Source organism: Gopherus flavomarginatus, chromosome 9, assembly GCF_025201925.1.
Source record: "Gopherus flavomarginatus isolate rGopFla2 chromosome 9, rGopFla2.mat.asm, whole genome shotgun sequence".
NCBI classification, from domain to species: domain Eukaryota; kingdom Metazoa; phylum Chordata; order Testudines; family Testudinidae; genus Gopherus; species Gopherus flavomarginatus.
The window spans coordinates 74,515,894-74,529,196 of NC_066625.1; the positions used below are offsets into that span (position 1 = coordinate 74,515,894).

The following is a 13,303-nucleotide window of genomic DNA, read 5'->3' on the forward strand; positions in this document are numbered from 1 at the left end:
GCTAGGGGAAAAGCTTGTGACACCGGTGCAGGTGGTGAGCACACACACCTATTGTGGAATACACATGAGCAATCACTCAAAGAAGAACATATGATCGGGACAACTGTTAAATGCAGTCACTGCTCCTATCAAAACCTCTTGCTCTGCCTTTTCCCCTCCCCAAATTTCTATAATGCTGTTATGCACTGTCAATGCAAAAATCCTCAGGCCACTGTGAAGTTAGAGGGCAGCACAGTGCTATAAAAATAAACAACAAAAGGAACTGGGCACCAAATATTCATGTTTACATAGAATTCAATAAACACACTCTACTTTCTAATTCACCTATACCTGCTGCAGATTTTTCCAGACTACAGCACAGACCAAGGGGCTGTGCTGTATAATTAAGATCCCATTTGTCACAGAGTATGGAATCATGCTTCTCTTTATGTTATACAGTTACATTCCCATCACCAGCTCAGAAACCCTTCAATACTATCCAAACCACGGCCTTCTAGCACCAGCTACCCAGTAGTTATACAGATAAGACACGCTCAACAGGAATATAAGTAAGATAAGGAGGAATGGAAGGGAAGCTGTCATTTACCTGGTATCCAGTAAACTTGACTCCAGGGTTGTTTTCTATTTCCCACAGTCCTTCGTTAAATCCTTTTCGTTTGTTTGACTTCCCAAACTTATCTTTATATTCTTTATATGGGAAGAGGTCTTTGGGCCCCAGGAATGCACTGCATTTTAACAAAATTGACATTCAAAAAATATTGTTAGAATTTTTTCCCTGCAAGTTAAACACATATTGCAGATGTGATTCCTATTCTTTTGTTCATCGCATTCAGGGCCAGCTCTAGCTTTACCGCCCCAAGCAAAAAAAAAAAAAAAAAAAGGGTGGCTGGACTGCCGAAGGGGAAAAAAAAAAAACCCTACTGCCTGCCGAAGGGGGGGGAAAAAAACCCTACTGCCTGCCGGACTGCCAAAGGGGAAAAGAAAAAAAATAAGAAAAGAAAAGAAAGGCTGCCTCAGGGAACGTGTGGAGGGCGGTCAAGGCGGCTCGCACAGGGGTGAAAGGTGGCGCTGCAGTCCGCTTGCAGCCGGGTGAGGGATTCCCCTCTGGCCTTGGGGTGCTTCTCCTGGCCGGGCAGGCGGAACCCCCAGGGGCTGCAAGAGGTGCTGGCTCAGCTGCTCCTTTAAAGGTGGCTCGGCTGGGCCGTGCTCAGAGGGGCACGGGAGGTGGAGGCCTGTGCAGGCGGTGGGGAGTGGCGTGTCCCAGTGAGCCCGGCAGCATGGTGAGCAGCAGGGATCGCTAGTTCCTGCCCCGCTGGTCCGGGATCCATGCCCCGGCTGGGCTGGGACTGGTGGAGCGCAGGGAGCCGGCCGGGGGTTCCGGAGCTGCAGACCAGGCTGCCAAAGGGAAAAAAAAAATAAAAGAACCACAGTAGGGTGGCCGGAATGTGCTGCCCCAAGATTGGCCGGAATGCCGCCCCTTACAATGTACCGCCCCAGGCACGTGCTTTCTCATCTGGTGCCTGGAGCCGGCCCTGATCGCATAAAGCGTTAAACACTCTGGCTGATTTTGGGTTAGTGCTGTGAATCTGAATTCCTCAACTTTTGATGTTTTGAAATTATGCTGTGCATCTTTAAAAACAATTATTACTTAGTCTCATGTATTATATTAACTAGTGCTGAGAATGCTGCAAATCGGGAACAGACTAAAAATAATACTGTATAAAAAATTTAAGTGCATGGAGAAATACTAGAACCCATAAGCCAAAACCTACCCCTTTGTTATGTGGCCGTAATGGCTGTAGTGTTTATTATTATTACCTTAGGAGCCCCATTGTGAACAAAAAGATGGTTCCTGCCCACAAACGCTTACAACTAAATATAACAAAACACAACATATGGAAATTTTAGTTCCGTTTGTACACAAAAGGTAAAAAATAAAAATCATCCCAACCTGGGTTTGAGATCTTTGCAGTGTCCTTCATGGAGGAGGATAGTTTTCACTGCTCTGCTGTAACAGAGCTAACAAGACGCACTCTGCAGTTTATTATTAGTTATTCTTTATAAAATATGGAGATAACTGCAGAATGCGTTTCTGTTCCTGAGGTAAAAATCAGATCACAGGCTAATAATAACTCTGAGGCAAACAAGGTCATTAGCCCAAAATTAAGCCACTGCAGAGTTAACAGTAAGCAACGTCTAATTAATATTATTATTCTAAGATGGGATAATTAACTATTTAGAGACTCTTTACTCCCACTTATTTCCCTCCCCATGGCCTCACCCAGCTCAGTTCTTCCACCATCCCTTCTGTTCCACCTTCTTCCACCCCACAACACAGAAGAATATTTATTTTAAGCACTAAGTGGAAATAGCGTGAGACTCCTGATTCAGCTTAGTTCTTTTTTCATTTGCCCACCACCAATCTTCTCACTCTGCCCTGTTCTATGTTTATGCAGAAATACAAGCTTACAAGGCCAGATTATTAAAAGTATTTAGATACCTCATAGGATTTTCAAATGCATCTACGTGCCTAAGGTCCCACAGATTTCAATGGGTTTTAGGTGCTGATGGGCTTTTGAAAATCCCACCAGTAGCCTAAATACCTTTGAAAATCTGGCCCATAGTCAAGAGAAAATCCTTGCTCTTTCACTGACTTTGAGTCAGTTACTCCCCCCAAATTAATATTAACTTGAGCTAAAAATTAGAGACAAAAATTTCAATTAAAAAAAAAACACTTTCTAAACCCCTCTTTATTGCTGAAGGGACAAATTCTGACCCCAGTGAAGTCAATGGGAGTTTTGGTACCAGCTTCAATGGGATCGGACTGAGCCCAAAAAGGTGTTTGAATATAATACATTCATCTTGATTAGCTCAAGTATAATGTACTTTTAGCATAGCTCTGGCTCCTGGTGAACCATTAACATAGTCGTGTCAAAATGCGCACATGCAAGAAACATGGGCCCTGATTCCCATTGACGTGAAGGTCCTGATGCACCACCCTGGCCCTGCAGTGTGGCATTCACAATCACACCCCATTAAGGCTCCTTTACACTACCAGAGCCAGATTCAGGCCCACAGTATCTACTTCTAGTCTTACACTGGTTTCAGTCAAGATTTACTCCGTTAATGTCAATGGAGAGACACAGGAATAAGAATAGTTTGAGTGAAAGGAGATTCAGGCCCACACATTTCCAAAGAAACCACCATGTTCATTCACTTACGTTTCATGAGTCCCAAAAAAGAAGATAGGGTACTTATTTGCTGGAGGCTTCACAGCTCCCTCAGGGAGTTCATCAATCTGTGGGATAGAAAGGGACATAGGACGGTTACCATGTTCCAGTCAATCTCAGAAGCCAGACAAACCACAAAGGTGTGATTGGAGATTTCACGACTTCCTGGAGGTCCCATTCTGTGCTTGTTTATTTTAATTAGTTTTTATTTTATAACAAGTGTATGTGTCTGCGAAGCACCTCGGTGGCAAACCTGAAGAGCCAATTCCTCCATTTAGCCACAGAACAGGTACATTGGGGGAAGCCTGCACTACCGACGTATCTGCCTATGGTACTTATCTGGCCCCCATAACCACAGTATCTGAGGGACTCTCAATCTTTAATGTATTTATCCCCACAACACCCCTGTGAGCTAGAGAAGCACCATTATCCCCATGTTACAGATGAGGACCAGACTGACTGACTTGCCTGAGGTCACACAGGAAATCTGTGGCAGCGGAGAGACTTGCACATAGGTCTCCTGAGTTCTAAGCTAGCACCCTAACCACCAGACCAGCCTTCCTCTCAACCCTCTTCCTGTTCACTTGCACTGGGAATGATAACTTCACCGCCATGCCCATTTGGTCCCTGGTCTCTGCTGAGGCTACCAACAAGGCTACCAAGGAGTGCCCCTTGTGCTGGGGGGTTTTGTGAGGTATGCACTTATCTCCCAAGAACTGGACGGAGACCACCAAGCTCATGTCACACAGGTCACCAAGCAGACAGATGGTAACAACTTTCAGTATAGAACTAGGGCCAGACTCTCAGCTGATGTAAATCAGAGTAGCTCCACTGACTTCAGCCCAGTGGTGCCACGTTACATTAGCTGATGATCTGGTTTCTGAGCCAACAAGGAACCTGTCTTTCTAAGACATTTCATGAAAACTTTTCAAAATTGTATCTACCCTAATGTAAGTGTTAGGGATCTTATCTAAACTCATATAAAGGAAGAGCAAAGAGTGACCGAGGGTTCAGACTAGCAGCAAGTCCTTAGCTGAACTCAGTATGGCCACAGGCAAGAACTTCACAGCTATTCCTCAGTACCAGAAAGAGATGGAGGGAAGGTTGCCCAGGATGTTACCTGAGCCCCAGTTTTCACTGAAATTCATATGTTTTAAATGAGCACCCACCAATCAGATTATTTCCTGGTTAATTCCTATTTTAAATACAGGTACTCGACTGTAACTGCAGGAAAGAGAATGTGGAGGGAAACATTCAGACCCTGCCACTCATTCACAAATGCAGACTGGTAGCAAGTCAGGGTTTCCATGGGTTTCAGACTGCAACAAATGTTATGCTACTTAAACCTAGAAGTATCTAAACTTCATAGTAACAAGGTCTATGATAGTTTTCCAGGAGCCTGGGGGATGCACTCAATTTGCAGGAATGGGTTCAGGTGACTAGATGTCCCGATTTTATAGAGACAGTCCCAATTATTGGGTCTTTTTCTTATATAGGCTTCTGTTATCCCCCACCCACATCCCAATTTTTCACACTTGCTGTCTGGTCACCCTAAATGGGTCATACTGCAGTCACCCTCATCTTCAGCATGACCAGGAGAGAAACTAGGTACAGAACGGGCCAGACAACGCAGCTAAAGGGATCACTGCACATGGGATCACAGAGGCAGTCTCTGCAGGCTACACCTCCATGTTAAATTTGAAGTCCAGCCATGGATGCATTGTAGAAAGATGTGGTGTACAGTGCCAGTGGAGTTCCTCAGGGAATGAAACTAACAACTGCAAATCATCTGAGGAGTGAAGACTGATACTGAAGAGTGAAGACATGCTTAGTGTGGAATGCTGATCAGGAGGAACATTTCTTACACAGAGCCCCAAGGAAGGGTATTCACATGATCCTGAGACTAGGGGATGGAGTGTTATAACAGATGATGTTCTGGGCTCTGCAGGAGTATGGATCCTCTCCCGAGCACTGTCTGCAGTGTAGTCAGACCACTTGCCACATTCCCTGGCAGCTTCTGTTGCCAGCTGTGAGTAGCATCAAGGAGGTATGGGAAAGGGAGGAGTTGAGTTCTCTCTCTGTCTTGCTGCTCATCTGTTCTCTATTCCTCAGTAAGTTCATCCATAGACTGACCACCCCACTGCCTTTGTGTCATCTTAGGAAGTCATCAAAGTGCTTTTCACTGCTTTAGAAAATTGTGCACACCGTAATCTTTCCTAAAGTTATTAAACATAAATCTGCACTGGAAAGCTCCAGGATGGGCTTGTGAAACTCCCACTGCATTACATGTACACTCCAACCTCCCATTGTGTTGCCGAGGGCCAGACACTTCCTACCTTCACTGACAGGGCTATGACCCACACCCTTCAGATTAAAATCTCTCAATACCTACGGGGGTGGAGTCAATCTCTAACGGTATGTCTACACTGTGACAAAAAACCTGCAGTACCGAGTTTCAGAGCCCAGCTCAGGCGACGGGCTCGCAAGGCTCAGGTTGCAGGACTATAGAACTGCAGGGTACACGTCTGGGCTTGGGTTGGAGCTCGAGCTCTGAGACTGCGCAAGGGGAGAAAGTCTCAGAGCCCTGGCCCTGGCCCAAGCCTGAACGTCTACAGTGCAATTTTACAGCCACACAGCCCGAGCCCTGCGACCTGAGTCAGCTGACCAGAGTCAGCCATGGCCATGCCATGGGTCTTTTATCGCAATACAGGCATGTCCTTAGTGTCATACAGGACCTCATCCTGTTACTGTTGAACTCAAAGGCAAAATCTCCATTGAGTTTAGGGCGAGCAGAACACAGTAATACAGAAGGTTCTCTGTTCTTTTTCTGTTCGATAAGACTCTGCAGCCTTCCCACGTGAGACTATTAGGGGAAAACCTGCATGACCTACCATACAAAAGAGAAACATGTTGGGCCACTTTTGATTGACCGATGAAGCATAAATGCCTATTATTTAACTGACTGAATAACCTCAGCACTCCCTGAAAACGACTACTATTTTCCATAAAGGGATACTGAGGAGGACAGCAGCCATGTTGCCAGCTCCCTGCTGCTGAGCTCAGCCCCAAATCACTGCCATCCTCCAGGATGTTTTGGTTAAATCCACTAAAATTTGGATCTGATATTTCCCCCTGTGCCAGCAAGATCAAAGCAAGGGGGGGGGACCCTGAGTAGCTCAAACCAGGAACAAAAGAGATAAGTGCACTCAGGCTAAGACAGTGTGCTATAGTCACAGAAAAATAGCGAATGACTGGGACATCTGTCTACTACACCACCTAACTGCTGCTTCGTTTTGCTTCTGGAAGGAAACAGACCGAATTTAAAGTGCCTGCTGTAACCTACAATCAGATCGGTGGGATTTGGGTTTTTTTCTGAAGCAAAACAGATGGTGTGCTGGATCTTGAGCCACCCTGTGGGTGAATCTGATCTGTGCATCGATCACATCATAAACATTCATTTCAATTACCCCCAAAATAAAGCAGGTGGTTTCAGATTTCCAGTTTCCTCTCCTTTACTTCTGTTGCTTTCATCTGCTTAATGAATAACAACTGCTTTCTTTCTAAACAAGCCTAGCACAGTAGTGCCTCCAGGCATTTGTTTGCTAGCCAAATGGCCCAGCTTTGGAGCCCTTTTACTGGGCTTGTGGTAATTAAATGCAGTCTTCGAGGTGCAGGTCTGCAAGTGGAACATGCACTCCCCACATCACTAGTTGGTGCAAGGGTTTTAGTAAAGCATGTTGCTATGGTCAACAAACATGAGTAACAGATCAGACCATTTCCTGCAATCTCTTTGAAAGACCTTATTGTCTTCAGTTTATGTATTATTGTGGGCTGAGATTGTATGCAACTTCTGTGGGGGCAGATGGGACAGACTATACTGTCTAGATAATACTGAGACTGTGCCAGCCCAGTATGGATTTTTGGGACAATAAGTGTTAAGTGGATTTCCTGGGAAATCCATAGGGAGAAGTTAATGCAAAAACAGATTCACTTGACACTATGCCCTCAAGAAAGGGTCACTGTCTGCTGATTACCTGTTACAGAAGGGCAAGAGCAGAGACCCAAGTTGTATTCACCCACGAAAGCTCATGCTCCAAAACGTCTGTTAGTCTATAAGGTGCCACAGGACTCTTTGCTGCTTTTACAGATCCAGACTAACACGGCTACCCCTCTGATACTTAAGCTGTATGAAGAAATGGCTGATCTGCCCAGCCTTGGTTCCAAAGCAAAGATGGATGAACTTGTAACCAAGGGAAAAACCTCATTGTGGGGTTTGAAGGACTAAAACCTACCAGAGTTCTAGGATGGAGTTGGGGTGACCTGTGAGGTAAGCCTTTTAGCATGTGTATAGGTGCTTTTCTTGTTTTAATGTTTTCTCTAAAGTGTTTTCATCTTAAGAATCAACGTATTTGCTTAAAAGGAGCTGGGTGGTAACTTACAGCTGTTGGCAATACACTGGTCATCACCTTCAGAGTGAAAGCAAAGTGCAAGCAGTGGCTTGTTTAGGCAGCCTGGCTTGTTGGGGATATTACAGTGTCGAGCAGGGAGCTGTGCAGCCTTAAAATCCCTGACCAGGAAGGAGTGAAATGTGAGTCTCCACCCAGAGAAGAGGTGACTGCTGGGAGCTGGAAGGCTAAAGCAAGTGCCCCTGGTGGGCCATGGAGGAGGAACACAGGTAAAGTTGTCCTGAAACTCCAAAAACACATTGTCAGGGTTCCCTCCCCACTCTGAACTCTGGGGTACAGATGTTGGGACCCTCATGAAAGACCCTCTAAGCTTATTTCTACTAGCTTAGGTTAAAAACTTCCCCAAGGCACAAATTCCTTTCCTTGTCCTTGGATGCTATTGCTCCCACCACCAAGTGATTTAGACAAAAATGCAGAAAAGAATCACTTGGAGTCCCTATTCCCCCAAAATATCCCCCTAAGCCCCTTGACACCCCTTTCCTGGGGAGGCTTGAGAATAATATACTAACCAATTGGTTACAATGTGAGCACAGACCAAGCCCTTTGGCTTTTAGAACACTGAAAATCAATCCAGTTCTTAAAAGAAGAACTTTATTATAAGGAAAAAAGTAAAAAAATCATACCTGCAAAATCAGGATGGAAGGTAACTTTACAGGGTAATAAAAAGATTTAAAACACAGAGGACTCCTCTCTGGACTCAGTTTCACAGTTACAAAAAACAGGAATAAAACTACCTCTTAGCAGAGGGAAAATTCAAAAGCTAAAACAAAAGATAATCTAACACATTTCCTTGCCTTACTTACAATTTTTGCAAGCTTAGATTAGAATTATAGAATGTCAGGGCAGGAAGGGACCTCAGGAGGTCATCTAGTCCAACCCCCTGCTCAAAGCAGGACCAATCCCCAGACAGATTTTTGCCCCAGATCCCTAAATGGCCCCCTCAAGGACTGAACTCACAACCCTAGGTTTAGCAGGCCAATGCGCTAATCATTTCAGGTATGTTTTCAGAAGATGTTTTAGCTGCCTGCTCTCTCTCTTGGTCAAGAAAGGGAACAACAAAGAGAGCACAAACAAAATTCCCCCCTCTCCACCGATTTGAAAGTATCTTCTTTCCTTATTGGTCCTTTTGGTCAGGTGCCAAACAGGTTACTTGAACTTCTTAACCCCTTGCAGGTAAAAACTCAGTACAGCTGCTCAGGAGGGATTTTATGCTACCCTTAGCTGTATGTTTATGACACACATAAAGGTCAATTTTGTCATAATTTTTCATACACAAATCCTTTTAGTTTATAAACAACCTCAATAAGGGCCCGGTCTCGTGGCTCTTAGTGGTGCTGCACAGTAGCTGGCTCCTCGCGTCATATTCCCAACTGATTCCTGAAGACTGGATTCTGCAGCACTTAACTCACAAGTAGCTCCACTGGAACCAAGGAGACTGTTTGGAGAGTGAGGTACTAACTCTGTGGACTACAGTGTGGGGTTTAAACCACAGCCCTGCCCGGGGGCAGAGCGGAGCTGCACATTTGTAGAAGCACTGGTGAGACCGTTCTTCAGAGAAGCCCAAACCCTCACAGTGCTGCTTCTTGCACATGGGGTAGATGCAGTCTGCTCCAGCCACTAGGATGGAAGAGATTGTCCCCTTGCATGTTATGGCCCCACTGTGCAGGCTAGTGCAGAGCTGGGGGAGCAGTGAGGCCATGACCCTGCCTCTTCCTCCCTGCCCCGCTTTTTGGGTGTTCAGCTTCCCAGCAGGCCCTACGGTCCCTGGAGCACAGAGGCTGTTACTATCAGCAGCCCCTGCCCAGCCACAGAAGGGAGAAAACATTTGGCCCTACATTTGGAATAATGGAACATCTCGTAAAGCTCCACTAATTACACCAGGCCACCGAGGGGCTATACAGGCAGTCACAGAACACAGTCATCCCTGCCACATCCTCTTTCCCTTAGGAAGGCCCCCTGTGCTGGTAGGTAGCATGGTATGCAGCCACTGTTCTGACTCTTGGCTGTGCGGCAATCACCCCATGTAGGGGGAAGCAATCGGTTGAGATGGTTTTCTGGCGGCTTGATGCCATCAGAGCAGAAGCTGACTCATTATGTTTGACAAGGTCTTCTATATTGCAAACATATTTTGTTATCAAGAAAACATGAAACAAACAGGAAAGATTAACGACTGTGCATAGATACATATGTGGACATATAGAAACCACAAGAACAGGGAATTTAAATTGCAGAGCAGTAACCACTGACTGTTATGATATGCAGTAAGTGCCTTTGACTGGCAAAAGCACACAGAAGCATTGCAGAGATCCGAATCTCCCACTGAAATTTCTGGAGTCAGAGCACAGCAATCAAGTTAAACTGCAAACTGGTTAAAGTTGCTCATTATTACCAACGAAGACAAAGCATCCTGATATTTTGCAATTAGCTAATTAACAGAAAGAATGGCTAAAAGCAGCCTTCTTCAGAATCTATGGGTGGAACAGATTACTCTCTTTCCCCCATGCTGGCGTTTTTATCTCCATTGATTTACACATTTCAGCTAAAGAAGGAAAACACATGTTTTTTAAATAGAGTAGTGTAAGCTACTGGGAGCCACTAGAATGAATAAATCTTTTTTTCAGCAATTATTTAAAATAATACATCATTCAACACATAGCATATCAGGGTTAGAAGAGACCTGAGAAGGTCATCTTTCCAGTCCAATCCCCTGCTCAAAGCAGGACTAATCCCCAGACAGATCTTTACCCCACACCCTTAAATGGTCCCCTCAAGGACTGACCTCACAATCCTGGGTTTAGCAGGCCAATGCTCAAACCACTGAGCTATCTCTCCCCCCCAAAGTACTTCACAAACCATGAACATATTGTTTTAGTGAAATGCAGTCACCACTACAGCTTCACCAAATATAGGTTTCCTTGTATCTCGGGCTATGGAGGGCAAGTCTAAGTAATCATGCAAATACCAATCATGCAAATATGCATGGATATAATTTGTATGTAGCACACTTTGCATGCAGACCTCCACCTCCATTATTTGAAACTTTGGTCCAACAAATGTTTTCCATCGCTAGTTTCTATTATCCTAATCCTGTGGTATTTAAATCAAGCCAAACTTACATAGAAATTGCCTAAGAACTGCAGACTGTGGCCCATGATTTTCAAGACTGCATGTCACTTTAACCACAGGCTAATTCTTCCTCTGCTGTAGATCATATCCTAAAAGTACAAGTGGGCGATGCTGACACATGCACATTTTTCACCAATTAAAAAAAACAACAAACTTTACAAAAGGGTGGGACTGGAAACAGAATTTAAGAATAAAAAAGAATTGTTCTGCTCTAAAGGTGAAAAAAAATGACTCTAGGCACGTGAAAGCAGAATCAGCAAAAAAAAAAAAGATGAAAAAAGAGCAGTGGCATCTCTGCTGCTGGAAGTGACTGAAGGCTACTGTACAGACAGCAAGAAATGACAATACAAAGGCATCAATCCTTCCTTTGCTTCTGTGCATGCTCAGGACCACGACCAGATTTAAAGAAGACAATGAAGGGTTAACGGAAGCCAAACAATCCAGGCGGGCATGGCCTTGCTAAGCAGGAGCAGCAGTCCTGCAGTTGAATATGTCTCTAATTAGCATCATATTTACAAAAAACCCAAAAGTTAAAACTTATTTATGGCTGGGTTGCCTTAGTCTTCAATATGAAGCTGGGACCCAGGAGCTTATGACTCTGATCCAACAAACGACTTAAGCACACACCTAACTTCAAAGCCAACACGACTATTTACATGCTTAAAATTATGCATATGCTTAACTTTTTTTGCTGGATCAGGACCTACCCTTCCCAGAATGCAATGTTCCACGTTGATCCAGATGGTCACATAAAGGCAGCTGCAAACTGCTCCATTTTCTGCTACCAAAGTGTATCTATCCCCAGCAAGCTCTCAATGATGTTTTTGCAATATTACTGTTAGCCACCAGGTGGCGCGATTGCTAGGTCTGTTTCTTTGAAGTATAGGAGTTGACTTTAGAGAAATCTTACTGCCAACTTTGCAGATTGGTTAAAACAACAAGTAGGCAGAGTAGGGTTTGTTGTACCTGAATTTCTCTGTCTGACTGAATCGCTTCTTAGATGCAGACACGTTGCCTGCAGGTTATATCGACCCAAGCAAACCAAGCTTTACATGTTGCCAAAACAGGAGGGTCCTTGAGTGGGCAAAATTTGGCCACCCTGGTTTGTGGTCGTACCCTAAGATATAAATGTTTGTGAATTCTGAGTAAAGGATATACAAACTTGGTACTGGCCCACAAAGAAAATAAAAACCAATTCAATAAAGTTGTTGAAACAACAAGAAATGAGAAATTTTAGGGGCTACATGAGCACAACTACCTCCATTCTCTCCTGCCAGCTTCATTCTCATGAGCCAATGGGAGATTAAAACTGACAAAAGCCCTGCTCTCTGCTATGCTTAGAGATCAAAAATTCTGCTACGTTCTACATCCTTTCTGCCCATAGCTGTCAGGAAGGGTGGCCTAAAGGCATGACATGCTCATTCACAATACTGGGTTTGTTATTGTTGGGTTTTATAGTGTTGAAACTGCGGTTTTACTGTACTGCGGGGGCAGGGATAAAGTGGGAAATGTAAAATCAGGGTGAATCAAATATTTGGGCTTGTCTGCTCGATCATAACCCTTTCATCTTCATGAAGAGTGCTTAGAGTGTGGACCTTTGGCCAAACGCATCCAGCCAAATTCTTTAACCAGAGCCTCGTGTTCCACACCCATGCTCCAGAATTCAAGCTTTCATTAAAAAAAAACAAAAAACAAAAAAAAAATGGTTACCCTTACAGTTGTGAGGGTAGCCTCAAAAATGTGAACCGAGTGTAAACAGGTTCTGTGCTGCAGTCTGCGGACTGACTTTTACTAATCATTTTCAGATTTAATTCATTTTAAAAAATCCCTCCATTTTTTAATATGGGTCCTGGCAGGGCCGGTGCAAGAATATTTTGCGCCCTAGGCGAAACTTCTATCTTGCACGCCCCTGCCCCCATTCACATACATTATACACAATACACCGTCACAGAGTAACATGTTATAATTTAGAATTTATGTTTCCGCGCTTTAAGTTTAGCAAATTTAGAAACGAGTTCCTCCAAGTCAATGCTGTGAGCAATGTCATGTTCTATTGACAAGGTAGATAGCCCAACAAGTCTTTGTTGCAACATTGGTGTTCGCATATATGTTTTTATCAACTTGAGCTTCGAGAAGCTTCGCTCACCACTCGCCACAGAAACTGGGAGAGTCAAGAGGATGCGAAGAGCAATAACTGTGTTAGGGACACTATCTGTCAGCTTATTTTCCCATATGAAGTTCAACACATCTTGCGGTGATGAACTCCTTTGGACTCGTCTTCCAATAGCTTGCAATTCACTGCACAAGTCAAAGGCATCAATATCTTTGGATTCACCATGTTGCAAAGCTTTCTCCAGATTCAAGCAATGTTCCATAATTTGCTTTGGTGTTTTATTTTGCAAATTGTAAACATCATATATGAAACCAAATACTGAACTAATTTGCTGCATCAATGTGAATCTTTCTTCAACCGAAGGTACT

At 44.2% G+C, this 13,303-nt stretch overlaps 1 protein-coding gene across 2 annotated transcripts in view; it reads right to left on the bottom strand.

The window, feature by feature from the left end:
• Nucleotides 1-13,303, bottom strand: part of HDGFL3 (HDGF like 3) — a 50,640-nt gene that overhangs the window by 9,663 nt on the left and 27,674 nt on the right. For both annotated transcript variants that reach the window (XM_050966676.1, XM_050966675.1), the window contains exons 2-3: nucleotides 3,222-3,298; nucleotides 587-725 (exon numbers count right to left, since the gene is read on the bottom strand). In XM_050966676.1, the coding sequence (XP_050822633.1) occupies nucleotides 587-725; nucleotides 3,222-3,298 (216 nt within the window). The remainder of the gene's footprint in view (nucleotides 1-586; nucleotides 726-3,221; nucleotides 3,299-13,303) is intronic.